General features: G+C 50.1%; 2 protein-coding genes across 2 annotated transcripts in view; both read left to right on the top strand.

The window, feature by feature from the left end:
- Window positions 1-4545: 4545 nt before the first annotated feature.
- Window positions 4546-25049, top strand: part of LOC309623204 (rho guanine nucleotide exchange factor 18-like) — a 36537-nt gene continuing 16033 nt past the window's right edge. The window contains exons 1-8 of the mRNA XM_082379843.1: window positions 4546-4853; window positions 5970-6120; window positions 6783-6897; window positions 7585-7642; window positions 7972-8016; window positions 8316-8393; window positions 9302-9404; window positions 9548-9689. Of these exons, the coding sequence (XP_082235969.1) occupies window positions 4750-4853; window positions 5970-6120; window positions 6783-6897; window positions 7585-7642; window positions 7972-8016; window positions 8316-8393; window positions 9302-9404; window positions 9548-9689 (796 nt within the window). The 5' untranslated portion in view covers window positions 4546-4749. The remainder of the gene's footprint in view (window positions 4854-5969; window positions 6121-6782; window positions 6898-7584; window positions 7643-7971; window positions 8017-8315; window positions 8394-9301; window positions 9405-9547; window positions 9690-25049) is intronic.
- The window catches only part of ARHGEF18 (Rho/Rac guanine nucleotide exchange factor 18), a 60833-nt gene continuing 52372 nt past the window's right edge, over window positions 16589-25049 (top strand). The window contains exon 1 of the mRNA XM_082379824.1: window positions 16589-16735. The gene's annotated coding sequence lies outside the window, so the exon portion shown is untranslated. The remainder of the gene's footprint in view (window positions 16736-25049) is intronic.

Here is a 25049-nt window from a genome sequence, read left to right as displayed (position 1 = left end):
TCCTTCTTTCTGTCTTTTTAAAAAACATTCAGTAGGACTTTTCATTGAAAAAGATATATATACTGGTAAGATGTAAATTATTTTAAAATATATGCAACTTGACCTATATAGCCAGCTCAAGAAATCATTTACATGTCACATAGACACTATTTTATGTGGTTGGAAGTAGGGTTTGGGGGTTTTATTTTGTTACAGAAACTGTCTAAAGATGGTCTAACCTGTCCTAATTGAGTTGTCCTTAGTAGATTTTGCACACCAGTGATTACCCCAGGGTTTGTCCTTTTTAAAAAAAGGAATTTTCTATATGATCTGGCTTAGAATAAATCTTATTTTCAAACTTAAAAAAAAATTAAATTTAAGTTTAAAATAATAATAACAAAAAAGGGATTTTCTAAGTAGAACTCCAAACCAGAATTTCTGTCTCTTCAAACAGGGTCAGCTGGCCCCCCTTCAGTTCTTCTCCAGCCCATTTTCTAGAACATTCGCTCATCCTTGATTATAATCGCTGGATTTAGTCATCAGTCTACTCCAATTAGGTCCATCTGGCAGGGTCATCAATTCGCCCAGAGGAAGGGCCCTGACTCCTGAAGTATAAAAACAACAACCATGGTTTCAACAACCAATATCTGTTTCCATTGATCGAGGGCTTGCAATGTGTAAGCATCATCTCATTTTACCTGCCCAGCCATCCTACAAGAAGGCAGCATCATGCCCATTTTAGAGATGAGAAGACTGAGGCCCAGAGAGGGTTAGAAACTTGCCTGAGGTCACACTGAGCTAATAAAAGACACGCGAGGGATTGCAAACCTTGACTAAGGCCTTTCTATCGTTCCAACCATCCGAAAACTGTCTGTCCCTATTATTTATTTGCTCTTTTGTTTGAAATCAATTCCTTTTTTACACGATGAAATGGAACCAGAGAAATGATATGCTTGAAGTTGCTTTGGTGTGCTATTTTTTCTTAATATACAAGGAGATAAATAACTATTTACATTTTTTAAAAACGTTGATCCACGTACTATCTCAATCTGCACGCAGCAAGCCCTTTGGCAGAGTGGGAATTCCTGGGACATCTCGTCTCTGGGTCCTGCCATTGAGGGGGGACCCATCCCTCAAGGTTCCCCAGGGTTCCAAGGAGCAGGAGCCTGGATTTACTGTATCCTCTCTGGGGCATCAGGGCCAGCATACAAATGTTCAGGGAGATGCCTGGGAAGGCCCTCAGTGGGCCGGCTCCCATTTCTGACCCAGGAAATGTTGGAGGAAAGATACAAGTTCCCCAGCAAAGGACAAAGCCCCCTCCCTCCCCCTCCATCGCTGGTACCTGCCACAGCTGCCCACCATCCCTTTCCACCCAAAGCTCTGGCGGGGTTCCCACTTCTGCCTCCTGTGAAGGAGGCCAGATGTAGGAGAGGGAGTGGAGACGGCCCGGCCCAGGCCAAGAGGCTGTCCTGATGTATTTATAGTTACAGGAGGATGAAAACCAGAGATGCAAGGAAACTTTTGGGGCCGTGGCAGAGGAGACAGGAGTTGGCAGAGGTTACCGAGGCACCAGGGATGGGATCGGAGTGATCTCGGGGAGGCTGCCGCTAAAGTCATAGGAGCACCAGGGGAACCTGGACCAGCCAGGGCCAGAGGTGTGGGTTTTTTGGACGGAGACTGAAGAAGAGGGACCCTGGTATATGAAAGATACAGGGAGGAAGCAGCAGGCCGAGAAGGAACAGCCAGGGAGGTGGGGGGAAGCAAGATAGATCAGTGGGTGCAGGCACTTCCCTGGCAGTGCAGTGGTTAAGACTCTGCACTTCCATTGCAGGGGGCATGGGTTCGATCCCTGGTCGGGGAACTTAGATCTCACATGCCACGCAGTGCAGCGCCCCCCCCCAAAAAAAGATCAGTGGGTGCAAAGGAAAGATTCAACACCATGGAAAACAGTATGGCCGGGGCTCAAAAAGCCAATCAGAGAATTGCCGTACGATCCAGCAACCCCACTTCTGCAGATCTACCCAAAAGAGGTGAAAGCAGGGACTCAGACAGACGTTGTACAACCATATTCATAGCAGCATAATCCACAAGAACCAAAAGGTAGAAGCAACCCAAATGTCCATCAAAGACTGAATGGCTAAACAAAATGTAGTTTTGTTTATATCCATACAATATGGTCCATCCATACAATGGAATGTTAGCCTCTAAAAGGAAGGAAATCCTGGCCCATGCTAAAATACGGATGAACTTGAAAACATTATGCTAAGTGAAATAAACTAGACACCAGAGGACAAATATTGTATGATTCCACTTATACGAGGTCCCTAGAATAGGCAAATTCAATAAGACACAGTAGAGTCGAGGTGACCAGGGGCTCAAGGAGGTGAGAATGGGGAGTTACTGTTTAATGGGTACAAACCTTCTTTGGAGGAAGATGAAAAAAAGTTCTGGAGATGGATGGTGGTGACGATTGCACAATAGTGTAAATGTACTTAATGCCACTGAGTTGTACACTTAAAAATGGTTAAAATGGTGAATTCTATGTTATGTATACTCTACTACGATTTTTAAAAAGAAGGAAGGTGTCAAAACTGTAGAAAGCTCCAAGTGGCGGAGGTGAGAGAAAAAGCCAGACCCTGCAAAGCTCTTCCACCCTCATTCCACGGCAGGTGTGGACACTGCCACCTGCATCCTGCCAGCCAAGATCCACAGCCGACCAAGAGCGTGGCTCTTGGCTGGCAGGTGTTTTCCACTTTCAATTGGCTGCTTCTCTGAAAATTCCCCACACCAAGTGTTAGCAGGGACCTTCCTATTCCCCCTCCCCTAGTAAAGACTGGCCATGACCGGCCAAATGGTCCGGGGATAAATAGGGTTGCAACATTGAGCAGATAAAATTAAAGGATGCGCAGTTAGACTTGAATGTCAAATATTGTAATGTTTGGAATCTACTTACACTAGAAAAAAAATTCGTTGTTTATATGAAATTGGAATTTCACTGGGCGTCCTATATTTTATCTGTCAGTCCTATCCTGGGGGCCTCTTATAGAGCTCATGAAGGGGGCCAGGTCTTCTCAGTGGGCCCTTCAGGCCACCAATTGGGACAGTCCATCAAGGGCTGCCTGAGCTCACATAGATGTCTGGGGTCACATCTCAGGGTTGGTTTTGCATGGAGCGCTGGTAGAGGACTCCCCACCTACCCACAAAGCCCTGTCTGAGGACAGTGCTAACAAAGGCCTGGAAAAGGACAGTCCCTGTCCTGCAGATCCTGACAGCCCAAAGGAGGGACACCTTATTTAGACTGGAGGAGTCAGGAAGGCAGCCTGGAGGGCATGCCCAAGCTGGGTTTTGATGGGTGAATAGGAGTTCATCAGGCTGCCTCTGGGTGGCTTGGGAGAAGAGGTTCTCCAAGGAGAGGAAAAAGCAGATGCTCTGACTGGGGGGAAAAAAAATGACAAATAGAATGAGTGGGAGGGAGAGAGAGGAAAAAGAAGAGTAACAAGGGTAAGAAAGAGGATAGAGCTTTGGATCCAGACAGATCTGAGTTTGGCTCTGTCTCTGCGGTTTACTGACTGTGTGGCCCAGGACTGTGTGGTCCTTTCTCCTCCCTGAGCCTGTCTCCTGATCTGGAAAGTGGGACAACAACGCCCCCTGGTGGAGCTGCGGTGGGGTTAGGGCTAACACCCGTGTAGTTCTGGGTGCAGATTGGTTGCTGCTTTGGTGGATGTGGTAATCATCGTCCACCCCTGTGTATCTTCCGTGTCTAGCAGCGCCTGGCACATCGATGCCTCATGGGTGGGTTGCAACGTGAGGCTGCAGAGGGGCCAGAAGCGGGAGGCAGCCGACCCTGGAGCCCTTTGCACTGTGCTCACGAGCTCAGGCTTCTGCTGTCCGGGAGCGGAAGTTATTGCAGGGGATTTAGGAGTGCAGAGGTTCCAGGCTACCCTCTGGTAGGACGGAGCAGGGCCGGAAATAGGGGGAGGCAAGCGAGGTGCGGGGTCCAAAACTGTCATGTCTTAACATTTTGATAATTTGCTCATCATGGAACTCTTTGCACTGTATTGAGTTCTTTTTTTTAATATTGTATTAAAGTATGATTTTCTTGATTCCTGAGTTTTGGGGCACCCCCTACAATTTTGTGTCCGAGGTGAGTGCCTCACTTGCCTCACCCTAGGCCTGGGAGGGAGACTTAGGGTACAGGAGACCCATGAGTAGACACCCTAAGCAGCCCCGGGAAAAGACTAGGAGCCCCTTGGGACTTCCCTGGTGGTCCAGTGGTTAAGACTCCGCGCTTCCACTGCAGGGGGTGCGGGTTCGATCCCTGGTAGGGGAATGAAGATAGCACATGCCGCGCAGTGCAGCCAAAAAAAAAAAAAAAAAGACTAGGAGCCCTGACACTGCCAGAAATTCCACCAGTAGCAGTAGCACCGAGGATAATTTACCTCCGTGCAGCGCTTTTACAAATTGCGTTCACAGGCATGATCTAACGTGAGGCTTAAAACAAGCTGGGTGAGCCGACAGGACAGAGGTTATTTTGTCTGTTTCATAAGCCCATCAGACAGAAATTCAGTAAGGGAGGTGGAATCAGGTCTGCCAGCCCAGATTTCTGGCCCCTTTTGGGGGGATAAAGCCTTGAAGGCCTGGGTTAGACATTGCACTGAGGGGACCACCCCCATTCTACCCCACCTGCCACTAGATGGGCGCTGAACCCAGGTTGGATGGGAGGGGGATGGGCAGGGTCTGAGAGTTGGGGGCCTCTGCTGCCCTCGGTCAATGCCTTTTCCCCATCCGTCTCCAGGAGGATGGAATTCCAGGGCTGCTCGGCGGTGGCGAGAGCTCGGAGGACTTCAGCCTGGACTTGGGGGACCTTCAGGGCAGTGAGTATATCCAGGACCTGGGCCTTGAGGTCCCTTCACAAAGCCAGCCTAGGGGGGCCAGGGGCAGTGGGCCCCCTAGTGAAGAAGCCGGAGAAGACTCGCCCTTCTCCAGCCTGGCAGGGTCCCAGGGCCTGCCTCGAAGACGCAGCTGGGAAAGGTCGCGGAGCTGCTCTGAGACCTGGCAGAGGTCAGTCGTCCCCCCCTCCACCCAGCTAACGCCTTCTGGGACACACCCCCAGGGCGGCCAGGCCACGCTGCCCCCCTCCCTCTCTGTCATCTAGCACAAGGGCCACCAGAGGTGTCTGCATTGTCAGAAGGCAGCCCCAAAGGCCCTCTCCGGAGATGCAGGTCTGCACACAGAGCCCACGTGCGCACACAAATCCGTGTGCATGGGTAAGCACGCACACGCTGAAGGAGCGTGCACCAGCCCAGACTGGAACTGCGTGAACCCGGCAGGCAGGCTCGGACCTACATGTGCACACCTGCCCGTGCACCCTGGGCGTACACGCCCACGCTCAACGCGCAGGCGTGCACCCTCCCCCTGCTCAAACCCAGAGACACATAAACATGTCACTTGCACATGCGTGCACAAAGCCACAGATGCACTTGTGATCAAAACACAGATGCGTGCTCAGTGCCACCCACAAACCACAGTGGCAGCCCCAAACGGTAGAGAGGGGTGCTTTAGCTGCCCCCTCCACCCCTCACAGGTCCCCCCAGATAGAAATCCAGTCTGTGTAAAATAAACAGTGGGAGGGAGGACTTCCCTGGTGGTCCAGTGGTTAAGACTCCGAGCTTCCAATCCAGGGGCATGGGTTTGAGCCCTGGTCGGGGAACTAAGTTAATACCACATGCTACTGGGCCAAAAAATAAAAAGGTAAAAAAACCCAAAAAACAAAAAACAGTGGGCCTGCGATGGACATGGAACTTCAGCATCAAATCCCCCAGCCAGACTCCCCACCCACCTCTCTGGTACTGGGAGAGCTGGACCCCTCTCTGTGCCCTGCCCCCCCAGAGGGCTACCCACAGGTTCCCTCCAGGCCCCCATGCCTCACATGCTGGAACTGGGGCAGCAACCAGGTGGAAGAGACCCGACTCCCTCCCTTCCTCCACCAGGCTCAGCCTCGAAGCCTCAGCTGCAAATGAGGGGCCCTGTCTCCCTCGGACACTGGCCAGCCTTGCTCTGAACCTGCCAGGAGAGGGCCTGCAGGCCTGGACCCAAGGGTGTCTGTCTGGGGGCGGAACCCCCCCAGAGGCACCAAACAAGGTGGGTGCAACCTGAAGCCACCCCAGATGATAACACACCTGTGGGCTCAGGCGCTGTCTCTGCAGGTGCCAAGGAGTGCCTTGCCCATAGCTGGTGGGACTGCTTTATCATGGCAGGTACAGCCCGTGACTGGGGAGTCGCTGGGTCCTGAGATTGCAGCCCAGACCTGAAGGTCCTTTGCTGGGTTGGGCTCCTTGGCCATAAGTGCACCCCTGGGCTGGGGAGCAGGGGCATGTCTCCGCATCTTTGCAGCTGGAAGGAGGCCCTGCCTGCGACTGGAGTTTGGAAGCAGGGAGGGCTCGTCTGAGGTCTGAGATTTTAGCCCAAACCTGGGGAGTGCATGCTCGGAGCTGTTGCCTCGGCCTGGGGCATCTTTGCCCATGACCATGACTTGGGGGGAAACTACTGGCCATGGCTGGAATTTGTGGCTCAGAATTCCAGAGCTCCAGCCTTGGAGCTGGTGGTCCTTGGCAGGACTGCAGCCCCTGGCTGGGGAGGGTATGGCCCCAGCCCTCAGCTGCTGTGGAGTCCCAACCCTGTGCTCATGCCCCACGGCTGGGGGCAACCCCTGTCTGCAGCTGAAGGCTGGGGACCCTCGACCCGGGGAGCCTGCCTGCAGCCTGGGCTGTCTCCAGGCTTAGCGAGATGCTTATTCCCTGCAGGAATGTGACAGCCCCGAAAAAAGAGTGAGGTCACGGTCGGTTCCCGTGTCCTTCGATGAGACCAGTTCCCTGGAAGTCTTTCCGGCTTTGGAAGTGCCCGCTCCAGCGGTTCAAGGTAGCCCAGCCTGGGGGTTTCCTTCATTGAAACCAAGTGGAGTAGGGGGTTTCTGCTGGAGGGTCCCCTGGATGGGGCTGGTGGAGGGGGCTTAGGGTCCCCTGGACAGGAAATGGGCAGAATGCTGGGGGAGGGGGTGGGGTGGTTCCTGCATCATCTGCCCTTCCCCCACCCCTCCGCCCCCCCCTCCGCCCCCGCCAGGGATCCTCCAAGGTGGACACAACACTGCAATGACCCGCAGGGCTCCCTCTTCTCCCTCTGACTCTGTCTCTTTCTTTATCTCCTTCTTTGTCTCTGAATCTCTATCTGAAGAGCTTGTGTCCCTCTGGTGTCAGGCAGACCTACAGACCAAACCGGAATCTACCACTTTCTAGCAAGTCTCTAAGCCTCCTCAGCTTTCTCGATGAGAATGGGACGATTAGTGTATCTCCTTAGGGTCGCTTGGAGGGTTCACTGACCGCATATGTGTAAAGCGTTTAGCCAGTCGTTAAGCACTCATGACACGCCGGGGACACTTCCATCCCTGGCTCTCTGCCCTCTTTTCACCTCTCCTCCTCTGAGAGTGGCAAACCACATCTGGACCGTCTCCACTTCTGCAGGGGTGGGTTCAGGGGGCACCATGCCGGGCTGGTCCTGCCCCAGGGCCCCCTTCACGCCTGTGCCTCTTGGGGTGGGGGCTGATTCCAGGCCTGGATCCACCGGTGCTGGAGTGCATGGAAAAGGACCACGTGGAGCCAGATCATGTGTGAGTGTCCGCCCCTGGGTCAGGGAGGGACCCCCTGGACAGCCAAGGAGTCCAGGCTTGGGGAGGAGGGATGCAGGGTGTAGCATCACTGGCTGTAAGTGACCGGCCACTGTCCCCCTATAATAATCTCGATCTTCTCTACCACACCATCCTTCTCCCAGGAGAGGGACCCAGGCCCCTCAGAAAGGTTCTCGACAGCATGGGGAGGGGCTGGGGCTCCAGTTTAGGGGCTGCATCAGGACCCGGGAGCGGGTCGGGCAATCACGGCTCGCCTTGGGGAATGTCTGTCATGTGGGGCGACTGTGGGCTGTTTTTATCTGCCATGGCAGGCTGATTGTCCAGCAGGTGCTTCAAGAACTCCGACAGTACCATGGGTAAGTGGAAAGGGGGCTAGGTGTGAGGCAACAGGTATGTGAGGACAGATGCGGAGGACAGGTGTAGGGGGAAAGTGTAGGGGGAAAGGTGTGAAGACAAGGAGAAATGGGAGGAAAACGGTGACAGGGGAGGTGGGAGGAGGCACAGGTGAGCCCACATGTGGAGGGATGGTGGGATCTCAGACATGGCACGGGGGGCACACCTATCCACAGGAGCCCAGAGGGAGAGGGGCAGGAGAGGGGGCATCTGCGGGAGGAAGGAAGGGCTGCTGCTGTGCCTGTCCCCTCTGATCCTGCAGGGCCCGGCAGAGGGCTCACTTGTCCATCAGCCCCGGAGGAGCCCACTCAAACCTCACCTGGTTTGAGTTCCTGTCCGAGTGAGTACGCAGAGCTGTTGGCGGGCCTCCACTGGATTCCCACAAGAGGTTACTGTGGGCCCTGAGCTGGGGGCAGGAGCTGGGGCCCCCATCCTCTCACTGGAACCGCCAGGGCAACGGTAGGGGTGGTAGGGGGGCTCGTCATATGCCCTGGGAGGGCAGAGGAAGACTTCTTGGAGGAGGTGACAGCTTGAGCTGGGTTCCGATGGAAGAGTAGGAGTTCAGCAATACGAAGAAATGAGGATGGGGAAAAGAAATCGGTGCCTTCCTCAGGAACAGTGTCAGGGTGGGGCTGGGAGGAGGGGAGGGAGGGGGAGTCAGCAGAGGCCAGATCACACCTGGGAAGCAAAGGAGCACAGCTCTGTCAGGGGTACAGACTGGGGGTACAGAATCTCGCTCCAGGGACTAGATTCTGCAGGGACTGGGTTTCTTTGTCAATGACTTAACACATATTTATTAAGTGAGGGTGTGCCAGTCATCCAGGAGAGGCACGATCTGGGGCTGGAGCATTGGATGGGAAGAGGGAAGCTGGGTTTGACAGATATTCCACAGGAAGAATGGGCAGGATTTTAGGCTGATGAGATAGGAAGGGGGCATGAATCAGAGGGAGGAGGCTGAGATGGACACGGCCCATCAAGGGACCTCGAGTTTGAGACCATGTCACCTTCCCCTCTGCAAACCTGGTCCCCATGGTTCCTGAAATTTGCAAACCTCTGTAAATGTTCGTTCAGTGAATGAGTGAGTGAGAGAAGGAGGGAGAGAGTTAGGGACCACAGCAGGGGTGAAACAGGATGAAGGGGCCTCAGGGAGACAGATTCCAGGTGGATCCCAGAAGCGACCTGCAGGACTGGCTCAGAAGGGCCTTCTGGGTCTGCTGCGTCCTCCTCACCAAATTTTCTGCCCCTCAGGAGCGAGGACAGAGCGGGGAAGATGGAGAGAAGTGACAGGAGTGCCAGGGTGAAGCGCAGACTTAGTTCCCTCCGATGCCGAGTCACCAGGCAGAAGGAGAAGGTCAGGGGGCCGGGCCGGGGGTAGGGGGGGAATCCCCCTCTGCCTTCTGCAGCTTGTCAGGGTGCCCCTGGCTCCAGATCTCTCTGATTCGAGGCGAGACTGGATGCACAGGGCATTCTAAGGCCCACCTCTGTCCCCAACAGGGGAAGAGCCCAGTGCTTCTGAAAGACAAAGGTCAGGATGCTCGAGAGCGGAAAGAATGTGTCAACGGGCACCAGCTGGCTCAAGGAACCTTCTCTGGCCACTCCAGCTGCCCGCTGTGTGGCAAACCTTTTCTGAGCTCTGGTAAGTCTGGTGGCCCAGCCCATCCCCCTGGATGGCAGCCACTTTCTCTCCTTCACTTCCCCTAAATCGCTCTCATGGCCTCCTTCGCTCTTTGCATCCTCATCCTATTTCACCCTTTCTGAGCTCGGACCAACGCTGGCTTCCTGGATGTCACCAGGGATCCATCCCTAAGAGCAGGGACCATTTGATTAGCTCGGCCCCCCCGCCGCCACCAAATTCCCTTTAAGTCTCGGCTTTCGTCGTTGCAAAAATCCTTTGGCAAAATCCAGACTCGGGCAGTATATTAGTTAGCTAGGGCTGCGTAACAAAGTAACACCATCTGGTTGGCTTAAACCACAGAAATGCATTGTCTCACAGTTCTGAAGAAGTTCGACATCAAGGTGTCAGCAGGGCCAGGCTCCCTCTGAACGTGCTAGGGAAGGGTTCACCCCAGGTGTCTCTCCTGGCTTCTGGAAGTCCGGTGGCTTGTGCCAGCAGAACTATAATCTTCACATGGCATTGTCCCTGTATGCCTGTCTACGTCTGAAATTCCCCTTTTCCTAAGGACGCCAGTCACATTGCATTAGGGGCCGACCCTACCGTAGTATGACCTCATTGAACTAAATAAAATGGCAATGATCCTATTTCCAAATAAGGCCACCTTCTGATGTACTGAGGGGGATTAGGACTGTAACATATGAATTGGGGTCGGTGCAGGGAGGCACGATCAGCCCATAACAGGCAATTTCCTGCTTCCCGGGGCTGTCTGGGGGGTAATGGTGTCTGCTCAGGAAAAAGTACTGGGTTCCAGAGGCCTTGGAGGGAGATGACTCTGGCCTTTTCTGAGATTTAGCATATCACCTTTTTGAAAACAAATCGGGCTTTGTAAGGGAGACAGAGGAGGCACCGGCAACTGCATGTTAGTTGCAAATTCAGGCTAGTGCAGGGTTCCTCAACCTTGGCCCTATTGCTATTTGAGGCCTAGTAATTCTTTGTTGGGGGAACGGGGAGCTGTTTTGTGCATTGGAGGATATTGAGCACCATCCCTGGTCTCCACCTACTAGATACCTATTACCCCCCATCCCATGAGTCATGACAACCAAAAATGTCTCTAGATGTGGCCAAATGTCCCCTGGGGGCTAGGATTGCCCCGGTGAGAATCACTGGGGAGTGCAATAGAGAACTGGCCCCAGGATGGGCCGTGCGGTGAGAGCTGTCCCTCCACCTGCAGGGCAGGTGTCTTCCTGTGACCTGAGCCGCAGGTTTTGCATTTCTTCCTTGCCCGGCCCCACACGTGGGCGTCTTCCTTCTTCCTGATTCCTCCCTCTTTCCGGAGCACTGTTTTTGCTGGTGGTGGGACTGTTGGCCGGCCGCTCTTGTCAGGGGTCTCCCCTTCGGAGCTTTCTCTGCATTGGAAGATTTCCAACCCGCTTTCCAACACATGAGCTGTTTTCAGCGGAGGCCACCTGGGCTTTGCAAAGTCTTCAGCATCTTAAAGTCCTTTTAAGCAGCAGGTGACTTCCTGTTTCTGCTGACTTCCTAATCTCTTCTTCTGGGGGTCGGGGGGGTGAGGTCTGCTGGATACAGAGACTTCCCTGGAGGGCCAGGATCAAGCCCCACGGAGCTGTATCTCAGGCATCAAATTCAAGGGGCAAGTGGGAGGTTGGCAGGAGGAAGAATGAGGTCAAAGATCCGGGACTGGGCCGTGGACAGTACAGAAATGCATCCACGCTATAATGGCAGGGTTGAGTATTTCGCAGCATGCTCGCAAAGCTGAAAATATTTCCCTTACGGCTCTTTATAGCCAAAGTTTGCCGATCCCCGAGCTAGCTTTCCCAGCAGCAAGGAAGACCCAGGGAAGTGACTTACAGTAGCCAACAGATCAATGAACCCCTTACACATCTGACCTTGAAGATGAGGGTTCCAACAGGGACTAATTTCCTGAAGGTCACTTTACAATCACAGAAGACTTTGTACAAATAGTTAGAGAGTAACATTACTATACTGAGCAGATACAATATCCCAAACACCAAGTCCTTTAAACAGATTTCCTCATTAAGCTTCACAACTCTGTAAGATAGGCACTAGTATTCCCCCTTTCTACAGATGAGGAATCTGAGGCCCAGAGGAGTTAAGTTCTTGCCAAAGGTCACACAGCAGGGTCTGAACTCAGAGCCTGAGCCCCTGATCACCAATCCACTGCCACATGATGCCATTTAATTTTTTTTTAACATTTTTTTTTTGATGTGGACCATTTTTAAAGTCTTTATTGAATTTGTTACAATGTTGCTTCTGTTTTATGTTTTGGTTTTTTGGCCACAAGCCATGTGGGATCTTAGCTCCCCCACCAGGGATCAAACCCACACCCCCTGCAATGGAAGAGGAAGTCTTAACCACTGGAGCGCCAGAGAAGTCCCTATTTTTTGCTTAATAAAATTAACTTCTAATTCTTTTAGTTGTACCAAAGGCAAAATTTTATAGTTTAAAAGAAAATTAAATTACAGATACATGAAAACCAAAAGTTTAACATACCAAGGACACTCTGTTGTTTGACGTGCTTAATGTCCATATTTGGGGCAATTTTTTAAGGTTTTCCCACCAAAAAACGTCATTAATAATAGCTCTGTACAATAATATTTAGAATAATAGGAAGATGAAAACACTTTCATACCATATTTTTGCCAACTGTTCTAAAGACAGCAAACACGTGCTCAGTTGGTTTTCCTTCGCTTTGAAATAAGCTACCGGTAATCCTAAACCAGGCAAAAATGTATTGTTCCTGGATGGAATACAAGCGGTCATCCTTGCAAAAATGTTTTGCAATGAGTCCTTGGCTTCTATGAAAGCCCTAAAATAGTAAACGAGAGACTAGAGTTTATTTTCAGATTCTGTGACTGGCTTCCAATAATCTTTTATCAGTAGACTTACAGGCAAAATACCAGGTACTAAGAATCAGATTCCATTCTTTGGTATAAGCATGAAACTGTCGTGGATTGCTGTCTGTGGCTAGCATAAACCAACGAATTACCACGGGTAGAATGCAATGCAAGGCAGGCAGGAGGGATAACTTAATGTTTTGTTTGTTACTTAAAAAAGACCAGACCTGGGACTTGTAAGTGGAATCTTTTGCTGCATTTTGGCATTATACCCTAACTTAGAGTATACAAATATCTATCTGAGGACTCTCTTAACCCTCCAGCGGGTGGCAGATCCCTTTTCTCCCTGAAACTTTTCATTTTATTTTTTAACTTTTTTTATTTTTCTTCTTCTTTTTTTTTTTTTGGCTGCCCTGGGTCTTCATTGCTGCATGCAGGGTTTCTCTAGTTGCAGTGAGCGGGGCCTACTCTTCGTTGCGGTGCGCGGGCTTCATTGCGGTGTGTGGGCTTCATTGCGTGGCTTCTCTTGTTGCAGAGCACGGGCTCTAGAGAGCGTGGGCTTCCGTAGTTGTGGCTCGTGGGCTCTAGAGCGCAGGCTCAGTAGTTGTGGCGCAAGGGCTTAGTTGCTCCGCGGCTTGTGGCATCTTCCCAGACCGGGGCTCGAACCCGTGTCCCCTGCATTGGCAGGCGGATTCTTAACCGCTGTGCCACCAGGGAAGTCCTTTAATTTTAGATTTACAGAAAAGTGCAGAGAGAGCCCCCTCACGTGGTTCACCTAGCTTCCCCTCATGTTAATATCTTATATGACCACAATATGTTTGTCACAACTTAGGAACCAACACTGGTACAGTACTATTAACCAAACTCCAGACTTTATTCAGATTTCACCAGTTTTGTTTTGTTTTTTCCATTAGTGTTCTCCTTCTGTTTCAGGATCCAATTCAGATACTACATTATCTTCAGTCACCCTGTCTTCCCAGTCTCTCTGGTCTTTGAGGGTTTCTCCGTCTCTTCTTATTGTTCATGACCTTGACAGTCTTGAGAAATATTACCCAGGTGTCTTGTATGATGTCCTTTAATCTGGGTTTGTCTGATGTTTTCTTATAATTAGAAAGGGGTTATGGGTTTGGGGAACCTTCCTGGCTCATCAGATCGGGGGGACGTGCTATTGACATGACATCCCTGAAGATGTTAACCTTTAACACCTGGTTAAGGTAACATCTGCCAGGTTACTATTTTCCCATTTCCCTACTCTCTTCTTTGGAAGCGAGTCCCTCAATCCAGCCTACTCTCGGGATGGCAGGAGTCAAGTTCCACCTCCTGGAAACATCATTTGACTTTCGGGACAACCCTCTGAGGTCAGGGAAGGTTGGAGTTCGTGTCACAGAAATGACGTGACTAGAGCTCAGCGTGATGCCTGGTACTTAACAGGCAATGGTAGCACCTACTGACATCATCATTATTTCTTGTTGTTGAGGAGGCAAAGCTAGCATCTAAATCACAGACCCTAACCCTGGGCTCTGACCACAGCCCCACACCTGTCTAAGGAAGCGTGTGAGGCCAGAACAGCTGTGTCTCACTCCCAGCAGGCTGAGAGCAGGCACTGCCCAGGTATAACTCGTCACAAGCCTACCTCCCATCGCAGGTATTCAAAACCAGATGTTACTGACTTAAGGAAACAGCCCCACAGTAAGTTAAACACAACAGTGAATGAGTCACGCTCCAGGTAATTATGGAAGGTGCGTCTCCAGGGTAAAGCTGAGATGCTTTCCTAGAGACCAGCCCCGCTGATGGAACACCATTCCAGACAGTCCTGTTCCTGGCCTTGACCTCTGAGGTCCCTCTGTGGTCTGACCCCGCCTACCCCTCCACCCTTCTCTCCCACTGCTCAGCTACCGGGATTGCCCAGCGCCGCCACCCTGAAGTCTTGTGGCTGCCTGTGCCCATCACCTGCGCCTTGCTCATTCAGCGCTGTTCCTGGAACTCCCTCTGCCACATAACTCTTACTCATTCTCTAAAACAAAGCGAAGGGCCACCTCCCCAGGAAGCCAGCATAAGGTGACTGTAAGTTCTGAGCGTCTCTGAGGCCAATTGCTGTCAGCCAAGGGCCATTTTGTCCCCCTAAAGAACATTTGGCAATATCTGGAGACATTATTGGTTGTCAGGACTAGGAGTGCTACTTGCATCTAATGGGAAGAGACCAGGGATGTTGTTCAATATCCTCTGATGCACAGAAGTCCCTGACGACAGAGAATTATCCAGCCCCAATTGTCATTAGTACCAAGACTGAGAAATGCAGCTATAGACATATAGCTCCTTAGCTCTTAGCAGAGTCCCTGGCCCATGATAAGGACTCAATAAAATGCAGAAAATGGTTGGATGGATAAAAGGAAGACAAGAGATACCTCTCCTTCCTGACAGGCCCCTTGAAAAGGTTTTAGGGGAGAACTTTGTCAACCTGAAGGTTTCTATAACCAAGGGGGCTACAGAAATAAGGATCATGCCATTCTTCCTGCTTACAATCTTCAATGGCTCCCCATTGCCTTTGGGATAAAGTCCAAAAGTCATAGCAATTCAGAGAGTGAACATTTACAGATCCATCGAGACCTCGAAATACCTGTGTCTGGGCTTCTGACCTCAATTGGCGGGGGGGTATCTGATGGCCTCAACTGGGGTGGGGTTCTTGCACTTCTGGACCCTCCAACTCCCTGGACATGCTCCCTCTCTTGATCATGAAGCCTAAACTTAAAGTGAAGGCAGGTCGCTTGGGGATTTTGCCACCCAGTGTCTGAACTGAGAGATCTCAACCACAGCTTGTGTGTGTTTTGAGGTGAGTTTGGTTTGGGGCGACCTTGACCTGGTTGAACAACTTGGGCCTTAGGTGAAAGGTGCTTGGCCCCTCTCCTGGTTCCTGCCCACCCCCTCCACTTATGGGGGACCTGGGTTAGACAAGAAGCCTCAGGACCTGGATGGCTGATGGCACCTGAGGGGTGCTGACACTTGGAGAGACATCTGGCATGGCTATAGGTGTCTAAAAACATCTGTGTGTGGGTGTCTGGCATGTGTTTCAGACTCTGAACACCTGTTTGGGGGTATCTGATAGCATCTGTGTTGGAGGGTGTCTGAAAGTGTCCATGTGGGGTCTCTGGTATGTTTCTGGGTGTCTGAAAGCCTGTATGGGGGTATCTGATGGCTCCTGGATGAAGGTGTCCGTCCGGTACTTTTGAGATATTTGGCATGTTTTTCAGATTTTGAATAGTTTGGGGGCATTTAACAGACCTACGTGGGTGTCTGACCTATTTGCGGGTGCCTGAAAGCGAGTATCTGATGGCATCTGCCTGGGTGTCTGGTATGTGTTTGGGGTATCTGGTGGTACCTATGTTGGGGTGTCTGGGACCACCTGAGAGATATATGACTCATTTTTCCAAGACCTGTAATCTTCACTTCCTGTAATCTATGCTGCCACTTCTTCACAGGAGACAGAGCTGTTCTCTCCATTTCTTGTACTCTCCCCTCTCAAACTTCTCGCCCCCGGACTCATCCCCCTTAGATGCCCCCAGGCTTCCACTGTACCCCAACTCCCGCCTCCAGACACCCCTAATTCCCCAAGTCGCCCCCCCAGCACTGCTATCTTCTCCCAGGAAACACCTCCCAGTCCCGCTAATCACCCAGGCCCCCGTTGACCCCACAAAACGCCCCCCAACACCGCTGATCTCTTCTTAGGATCCCCTCTAAGCGCCCCCCAGTCCCACAGATACCCCAGCGCCCCACTGACCCCCTCCCAAAAAAAGCCCCCCACCCCGCGGATTTCCCCTCAGGATCGCCCGTAGGCGCCCCCCTGCTCCACTAACCCGCCCCTCAAGGATCACTCTCACCCTCCTCGCAAATACTCTTCAGTCCCCTGGCCCCGGGTAAACCCGAGCGAACTACCCCTGCCTGAGACCACACGTTCAGCTTCAATCCAAGTCCTTAGTTACCGGGACCCACCGATCCTCTCGGCCGCGCCCCCTCCCGGGGCCACACCCTCTGGTCCGCCCTCGGGGGCGGAGCGGCGCGTGCGCACCTCGCCCGCGCGGCTTCCCGCTTCCGGCTCCGGGCTGAGGGCGGCAGTGGATCCCGGGAGGCCGGGCGGCAGAGGCGGCCGGGACGCTAACGAAGCTGGGGGCGGCGAGTGACTTGCGGGGGACCGAGGTGAGGCCGGCGGGGCGGGGCTGAGGAGAACGGGGCTCGGGTCCCGGGGAGGCGCCGTCGGGGCCTGGGGGCGGCCTCGGGCGCTGGAACCCCGGGGCTGCCTCGGCCTCGGGCCCGGCCCCCATGGGCTCGTCCATACTGGCGGGCGGGTCCTGCAGTGCAGGCTGCCCCTTCCGTGCCTGTGGGCTGGGTTTGGCGAATGCAGAGCGCAGACGATGCCCGCCGGTTCTGTCCGAGCCCCAGCGCTTGGGCGGTGCAACCTCCGTGGTTCAGCCGGGAAAGGACACGGGTTCCAGGTTCTGGAGCTCCCCGGGGCAGGACCTGGGATGTGGCGATAACCATAACAATACCCAGCACCGGGGGACTTGAAGCCTCCGAGCAGCACTTTTTCCGCGGAGCAGACGTCCTCCTGACAATTGATCTGATCGTTGGGGTATAACAAAAACATACGAAGTGTGTGTGCTTTGGGTCTTCCTTAGTTCTCTCTCCAGTTTCTCTCTTTGGGAGAATTTAGATGGTGCGGTGCAGGAATGAGAGGCCCTTGGTCTTGCACGGTTTGTTGTAGCTGTCTTCTCCTTGTCTTTTCTGCCTGATGCCCTGTTGAGATCGAAGCGGTAGAAGAGACGGCTGGCCCAAGGGGTCAAAAGTGTTCGTGAAGTTTTACCATAGAAGCGAAGAACAGTTTTTCCCCCTTTTGCCTCCGTTCTGGGAGAATGGAACTCCAGCCAGGAGCGAGGAAGGGCGGGTCCCTTCTTGTTGACTAGAGAGAGTTCAGGACAGGTGAACAGCCCTATGGCCAAGGGCGCTCTCGGGATGATTTTGCAGGTATCCGGGTGAATGAGTAATTCTGGAGCTGTACGGAGAAGTGTCCAGAGCGCAGGCTTGAGTGTCAAATCAGATCTGGGTTCTGGTGCCAGTTTCCACCACTAAGTCTCAGTCAGTCTCCCCACCTTTAAACCGGGAATAAGGATTGGTTGGGGATTTGATGGGATCATATGTGTAAGGTGCATGACACAGCGCCTAGCATATGGTGAATGCTCAATAAATGTTATATACTCCGTGCATATGGCATGCCCCCAATCCTGTATTTTAATTTTAATTTTTTTTGAAGTACAGTTGATTTACAAAGTTGTGTTAGTTTCAAGTGTACAGCAAAGTGATTCAGTTATATATATTCTTTTTCAGGTTCTTTTCCATTATAGGTTATTACAAGATATTGAGTATAGTTCCCTGTGCTATACAGTAGATCCTTGTTGTTTACCTGCTTTATATATAAACAGGTAAACAACAGGTGTGTGTATGTTAATCCCAAATTCCTGGTTTATCCCTCCTCCCCCTTTCCCCTTTGGTAACCGTAAGTTTGTTTCCTATGTTTGTGAGTCTATTTCTGTTTTGTAGATAAGTTCATTTGTATCATTCTTTTAGATTCCACATATAAGTGATATGTGATATTTGTCTTTCTCTTTTTTTTATAGATAAGATTTTTTTTATGTTTATTTTATTTATTATCATTTATTTTTGGCTGTGTTGGGTCTTCGTTGCTGCGCACGGGCTTTCTCTAGTTGTGGCAAGCGGGCGCTACTCTTCGTTGCAGTGCGCGGGCTTCATTATGGTGGCTTCTCTTGTTGCAGAGCATGGACTCTAGGCGCGCAGGCTCAGTAGTTGTGGCGCACGGGCTCAGTAGTTGTGGTGCACGGGCTTAGTTGCTCAGCGGCATGTGGGATCTTCCCGGACCAGGGCTCGAACCCGTGTCCCCTGCATTGGCAGGCGGATTCTTAACCACTGTGCCACCAGGGAAGCCCTGTCTTTCTCTTTCTGACTTACTTCACTTAATATGATATTCTCTAGGTCCATCCATGTTGCTGCAAATGGCATTATTTCTTCCTTGCTTCCTTCCTTCCTTACGTCCATCCCAGGCCTGTATTTTTAAGTTGACATTCCAAGTAATAAAGAGTCTGGAAAGTTTGAGCATCTTGGTTGTTTGGACTGGGTCAGAGTTTTATGCTTTATCAATAGCTTGCTAGTTCTATGGGTCAAGCCCTTTTGAGTGGGAAAGAAAAAAAAAAAGGTTGCTCTAAATCCAGTAAGAGCATACAGCCGGCGGGCATACTAAATTTAATTCTTGTAAATGTAACTTGTTTGGGGTTTGTATCACTTACATCCCTTTTCAGTGGCATACCTGAGGGAAAGGAGAAAGGGATTCTTTGATTCTTTTTTTTCTCTTTTTTCCTTCAGTCTACTTAAGAATGCCCCCACGTTGAAAGTTGTGGTGGCACGTACGTTTTTCCTGGCAGAAACTGTGGTATAATTTTCATTCTTGTCACACAGTAACGATTACAGCTGGCTGCAGGGCCTGTTGCCCATGTCACCAGTGCCTGGGACTAGGGCTGTGGTCACCAGCTGTGCCTCCCTGGGTGTTTACCTTCCACGTGTTTAGCATATTTCTGATCCTTGTGTCAAGGTCTCCTTCATTTTTCTTCACTCATCCTGGGTCCTGTTTCCATTTCCTCAAATTCCATCGATGACTTTTTAAACACTTTCATCTAAACATTTTCATCGCGGCTCTCTTAAGTCATTTTAAGCCCCGAGGTCTTTGTTACGTCCAGCCCAATCACTGTTTCTTTGTTATTTGTTAGTTAAACTTTACTTTTCCCCTGAAAGTGGCAAAGAGCTGCTCTGTTTTGAAAACCCTCTCTCCAGGTGCAAAACAATTCCAGTCACAGCTCTGGAGCAGCCGGTAGGAATTTTTCTGGAGGAGGAATGTGGCTGACGGGGGAGGGGCAGAGTGATTAAAATAATGTCCTTGTGGAGGTCTCAGGGAAAGGACCCCTGCAGCTATGCTCATTTTTTGTGTGGTTAAAATTGCCTTGGGTGTAAACTAAATTCAACTGGCGTTTCTTTGCTTTTGTCCTTAGGTAGATTCATAGTTTTCCACCGAGATTAAAGTAGCGTTTGGTTACGTTCCAAGTAGCAAATACACAGCTGATTTGCCATCGTATCTTGAAAAAAAAAATATTCTAAAGGTTTAATTTAGAGTATATACATTTGACGCCTTGTGGGTGGTTACATTTTATTTTATTTATTTATTTATTTTTTTAATGGCTGCGTTGGGTCTTCGTTGCTGCGCGCGAGCTTTCTCTAGTTGCGGCGAGCAGGGGCTACTCATTGCGGTGGCTTCTCCTGTTGCGGATCACGGGCTCTAGGCGCACCGGCTTCAGTAGTTGCAGCATGCAGCCTCAGTAGTTGCGCTGCATGGGCTCAGTAGTTGTGGCGCACGGGCCTAGTTGCTCCGCGGCACGTGAGATTTTCCCAGAGCAGGGATCAAACCCGTGTCCCCTGCATTGGCAGGTGGATTCTTAACCACTGCGCCACCAGGGAAACCCTTGACCTGTTTTAGACTTCGGACCTCCAGAACCGAAAGAGAATAGATTTGCGTTGTTCTCAGCCAGCGTTTGTGGTAGTTTGTTACAGAAGCAGTAGGAAACTCGTGCACCTGGTTTTCCTTCTCATTTGACTTGGGAGCCTCCTGTGCACACCCCCGCGCCATCTCATTTCCCTTTCCGTCTGTCCTTCTACCACGGAAGCTTCTAACATTCCAGGCTTTTTAACATTCCCCAGCAAGCCGCTGTCACCACACCTTCGCTGACCTGCCCTGCAGTCCCTTCTCTGCACACACAGCCGTGAGCACCGTGAACAACACAGAGGTGGCAGCAGGGAGCTCAGGTCTGCTTCCGTGGTATTGGAGGTGCAACGAAAACTCTCTAATCCTCAGCTTCCTGTCTATCAAATTAGAAACATAATACCACTCCTTATTTCCTAGGGTTGTCATTGCCTGTGGAGTGCTCCTGCAGTGTTTGGGTGTGTTTGTTCATTCATTCATTCATTCATTCAGCAGATTATTACCTGGCACCCTCTGTGAACCAGGTCCTAGGGTTACAACAGTGAACACAACTTTGCTTTTTTTTTTTAAAAAAAAATAACTTCTTTCAAAACAAATATATATCTACATACATATATATATATATAGTTTTTTTCTTAAACGAAGCATAACCACAGTGGTCTACTCCAGAAATCCGAGGCCCAATTATAAGTCACATCTGGTAAATCAGCGCTTCTAAATTTGTCACCAGGTTTCCCCCCCAACCCCCTCCCCGCTTATGATCAAGAAGCTAAAACCTTCCTTGTGGTGTTTCTCCCTCTTCTAGAATATTCCCAGAGCTGTGATCAAAGGGGAAGGCCCCCAGCTTCCCCACCTGCTGGGGAGAGCTCTGCCATCCACAGGGTCAGCCATTCTGCTGCTGCTTTTTTTAATTGGGATATTATAATTCATATACCATAGCATTCACCCTTTTAAAGTGTATGAGTCAGTGGTTTTTAATATAGTCACAGAGTTGTGCAACCATCACCACTAATTCCAGAACATTTTCATCACCCGAAAAGGAAATCTCCTACTCATTAGCATTCACCCCCCATTTCCCTGTCCCCAGGCACAAATCTATTTCCTGTCTCTATGGATTTTGCCTGGACAACTGATCTCTAGTCAATAAGCGGAGGGAATTCTCTGGCGGTCCAGTGGTTACGACTCCGCGCTTCCACTGCAGGGGGCACGGGTTCCATCCCTGGTCGGGGAGCTAAGATCCCACATGCCGCAAGGCACGACCAAAAGATAAACAAACAAACAAACAAACAAAAAGCAGAAACGGAGTTAAGGTGAAATCTGAAGGCCTTCTAGATGGTAAAACTAAACACTGCCCCCGGAGATTTTTTAAAACTGGGGTTGCTTTCTGTTGGTCTGGAAGGTTCGCCTTGTAGATGGGCCTGGATATGGGGGCTTCTGGGACACTATTGTGTGTTTGGTTTTGACCACGATCATAATGAAAACTAACATTTTACACAGTGATGCCATAAGCATGCGCGCGCACACACACACACACACACACACACCCACCCACCCATGGGATCCAAAGTTTTACTCTGGTAGTTTCTATTCTATTTTATTATAAACTGTCTTCCCAACTCATGAATGGGCCTGGTCCTCAACTGGTCCTCAGTGTCAGAATGCCACCCTGGGGTCCCAGTGCACCAGACGGTAAAAAAATGTTTAGAAAAGGATGAAGCACTTGGTGACACAATAACGCTGACTTTTGAGGAACTGTATTAGTTTCCTAGGGTTACTGTAACAAATGACTACAAAATGGGTGGTTTAAAATGACAGAAATATGCTCTTTCATGGTTCTGGAGGCCAGAAGTCTGAAATCAAGGTGTCTGCAGGGCCATTCTTCTTCAGAAGGCTTTAGGGAAGGATCCTTCCTTTTGATGGCCTCTTTCAGCTTCTAGAGGTGGCCAGAGGCGATCTTTGGCTTTGGCCATTTTTTTTTTTAATTGAAATATAGTTGATTTACAATGTTGTATTAATTTCTACTGTACAGGAAAGTGATTCAGTTATACATATATATATTCTTTTTCATATTCTTTTCCATTATGGTTTATCACAGGATATTGAATATAGTTCCCTGTGCTATACAGTAGGACCTTGTTGTTTATCCATCCTTCTGCCTCCATCTTTTTTTTTTTAATAAATTTATTTTATTTATTTTTATTTTTGGCTGTGTTGAGTCTTTGTTGCTGCGTGCGGTTTTTCTCTAGTTGTGGCGAGCAGGGGCTACTCTTCGTTGCAGGATGGTGGCTTCTCTTGTTGCGGAGCACAGGCTCTAGGCATGTGGGCTCAGTAGTTGTGAAACGCAGGCTCAGTAGTTGTGGCACGTGGGCTCTAGAGCGCAGGCTCAGTAGTTGTGGCGCCCGGGCTTATTTGCTCCGCAGCATATGGGATCTTCCCAGACCAGGGCTCGAACCCGTGTCCCCTGCATTGGCAGGCGGATTCTTAACCACTGCGCAACCAGGGAAGCCCCTGCCTCCATCTTCACATGGCCTTCTCCTCTCTGTGTGTCTGTCTGTCTCTGTATCGGTGTGTCTCTCTGCGTCCAAATCTCCCTCTTCTTTCCCTTATAAAGACACCGTCCTTTGGATCTAGGAGGGCCCACCCTAAATCCAGGATGATCTCATCTTGAGATCCTTGACTTGATTACATCTGCAAAGACCCCGTTTCCAAATAAGGCCACATTCTGAGGTTCCAGGTGGACATGAATCTTGGGGGGGACCCTATTCCACCCCCCTCAGGAACTTTCTATTTCCAGTGACTTGTAAATGAGAACAAGTTTACGGGGGTTATTAGTACTTCATTCTTACATTCTTTAGAACACATTGTAATTTTCAGGTATTTTAAAGTTAAGTGTTGAACTTCGGCTCACTCTCGGGAACCCAGTAAGTAAGAAGAGGAAAGAGGAGATCTTAAGGAGAACTACTAGTTCCTTGCTTGGAAGCTTCTAAATCTGAATCCTCTGTGAATATAATTTGCTATAAAGTATAAATAGGTGCCTAATATATTACAGTGGGTCAAAATGTCTGGCTCTTTGCCTGTACTCTGAATAATCTGCTCCTTCTCCATGCGTTCAAATACCACCCTCATCAAATACAAAACTCTTGTACCTTAGAGAGGGAAAAAAATGTTCCGTCTGCCTAGCCCTGCACCTAGCTTACATAAGTGCATGAACGTGTTTTCTTCCTGACCTTGAGACATGAGATATATTAAAATATATTCGAGCTCACACCATTGCAGCACTAAAAGGAATACTAATGAAGGTTTTGCAAGGTTCTGGAATTTTCCTCATATAGGAGCTGGTTAGAGCCGGCATTCTTAGGATGGTGAGGACCTTGAGATGCTCAGAAACCCACCTCATACCTGTTTGCTACCAGCATGGGCTATTTCAGGGCTCTGGAATTCAGTAACGACTCCACACCGTTAAGCCACTTTGCTGCTTCCTTTATTCCATTCCCTCGTGTGTGTCGGAGATTAAAAATGGGAGTTTCCCATGCCCCATGGGCCCTGCTGGGTGCATCTTGATTGTTGGGAATAGGCCCTCCTTTCCAAAACAAACCAATGAGATACAGTAGACCAGGGCTCAGCAGACTTTTTCTGTAAAGAGCCCGATAGTATATATTATAGTGTCTGCAGGTCACACAGCCTCGGTCACAGCTACCCAACTTGCTAAAGCAGCCCCAGACTACGCGGAAACAAGTGGGCCTGGCTGGGAGTCAGTAAAACTTTATTTACAAAAACAGGTGGCTGGCCCACAGGCCAGGGTCTGCCACCCCCTACAATAGGCTCATGACTTTTCCTGTTCTCCTTCTAGGCCCATGACTCTGATCTTGTAAATTTGGTGAGGGACACAGGTGCAGGAGGGACAGGAGTTCCTCGCAGGTGTGAGTTTGCACTGGGAACTCCCCATGGAGGGTCTTGCTAAGCCTCACCTACCCCTCACACCATTTCGGTTGTCTTTTGACAGAAATGCAGTGCCCTTGAATAATTTCCCAGGCCATTGCAAGCAAACAGGTTTGTTTGTTTGTTTTTCCTGGCATTGTAGGTGCAAGTTTTTCTTTCCTCCCTTCCGCCTTTAACAGAATGCTTTTTATCTGCTGAAAGAGAAACCCACTGGCCTCTGTCAAGTGTTTGATTTCCTCTGCCCTCCTTCCAGCCACCTCTTGCTAACATTTGCTCTGTGTTTCCTGCATTAAAGGTTTTTAAAATAGTAATAATATATAATAAGGCCAGTTGGGGTTTTCTGGAAGATTTCAGATGTGTAGTAGCTACACCTGAATTAATCTTTTCAAAATCATCTGTTTTCATTAAAGTGTTTTTCAGTCATGTCATTTTGATTTCTGGACAGTCAGTTGAATTAACATAATTGTTTAAAACACGCCAATGACGAAAAGCCGGCTGCCCTTCCTGGCGGGGCCTAAGGGGGTGGAATGGTTTTGCTGGGGCCAGCACAAGCATCTGGCCTTGTACTCAGAGGGACGAGAAATACTTACCCACGAGGCATATGCTTTCTTAGGGTCTGAACTCCCTGTGGATGAGACTGAAGGTGCCTCCTTCCTGACACCAGAAAGTAGTGTGAAATGCAGCAAAGGGGAGTGGATAAGCTCTGGGACAAGCCTGGACAGTGCAGGGGTGTCCTCCTCATGTTCTTCCCCAGCTGTGTTCATACCAAAGTGTCAGGGTCATACCTCTGTCCTCCCGACCAGATCTGCCCTTTTTCAACCTCATGTTGGAAGGCCATTTCCGTTGGTGATCAATGTCATCCTTTAGGTGTGATCCTTACTAGTTTACTCTTTTTTTTTTTTTTAAATCACTATAGAATTTCTTTTTAATTGAAGTATAGTTAATTTACAATATTGTGTTAGTTTCAGGTGTACA

Source organism: Balaenoptera borealis, assembly GCF_965194805.1.
Source record: "Balaenoptera borealis genome assembly, chromosome: 2".
NCBI lineage: Eukaryota > Metazoa > Chordata > Mammalia > Artiodactyla > Balaenopteridae > Balaenoptera > Balaenoptera borealis.
The sequence above is the reverse complement of the archived record's forward strand: the minus strand, read 5'-3'. Positions and strand labels throughout refer to the sequence as shown.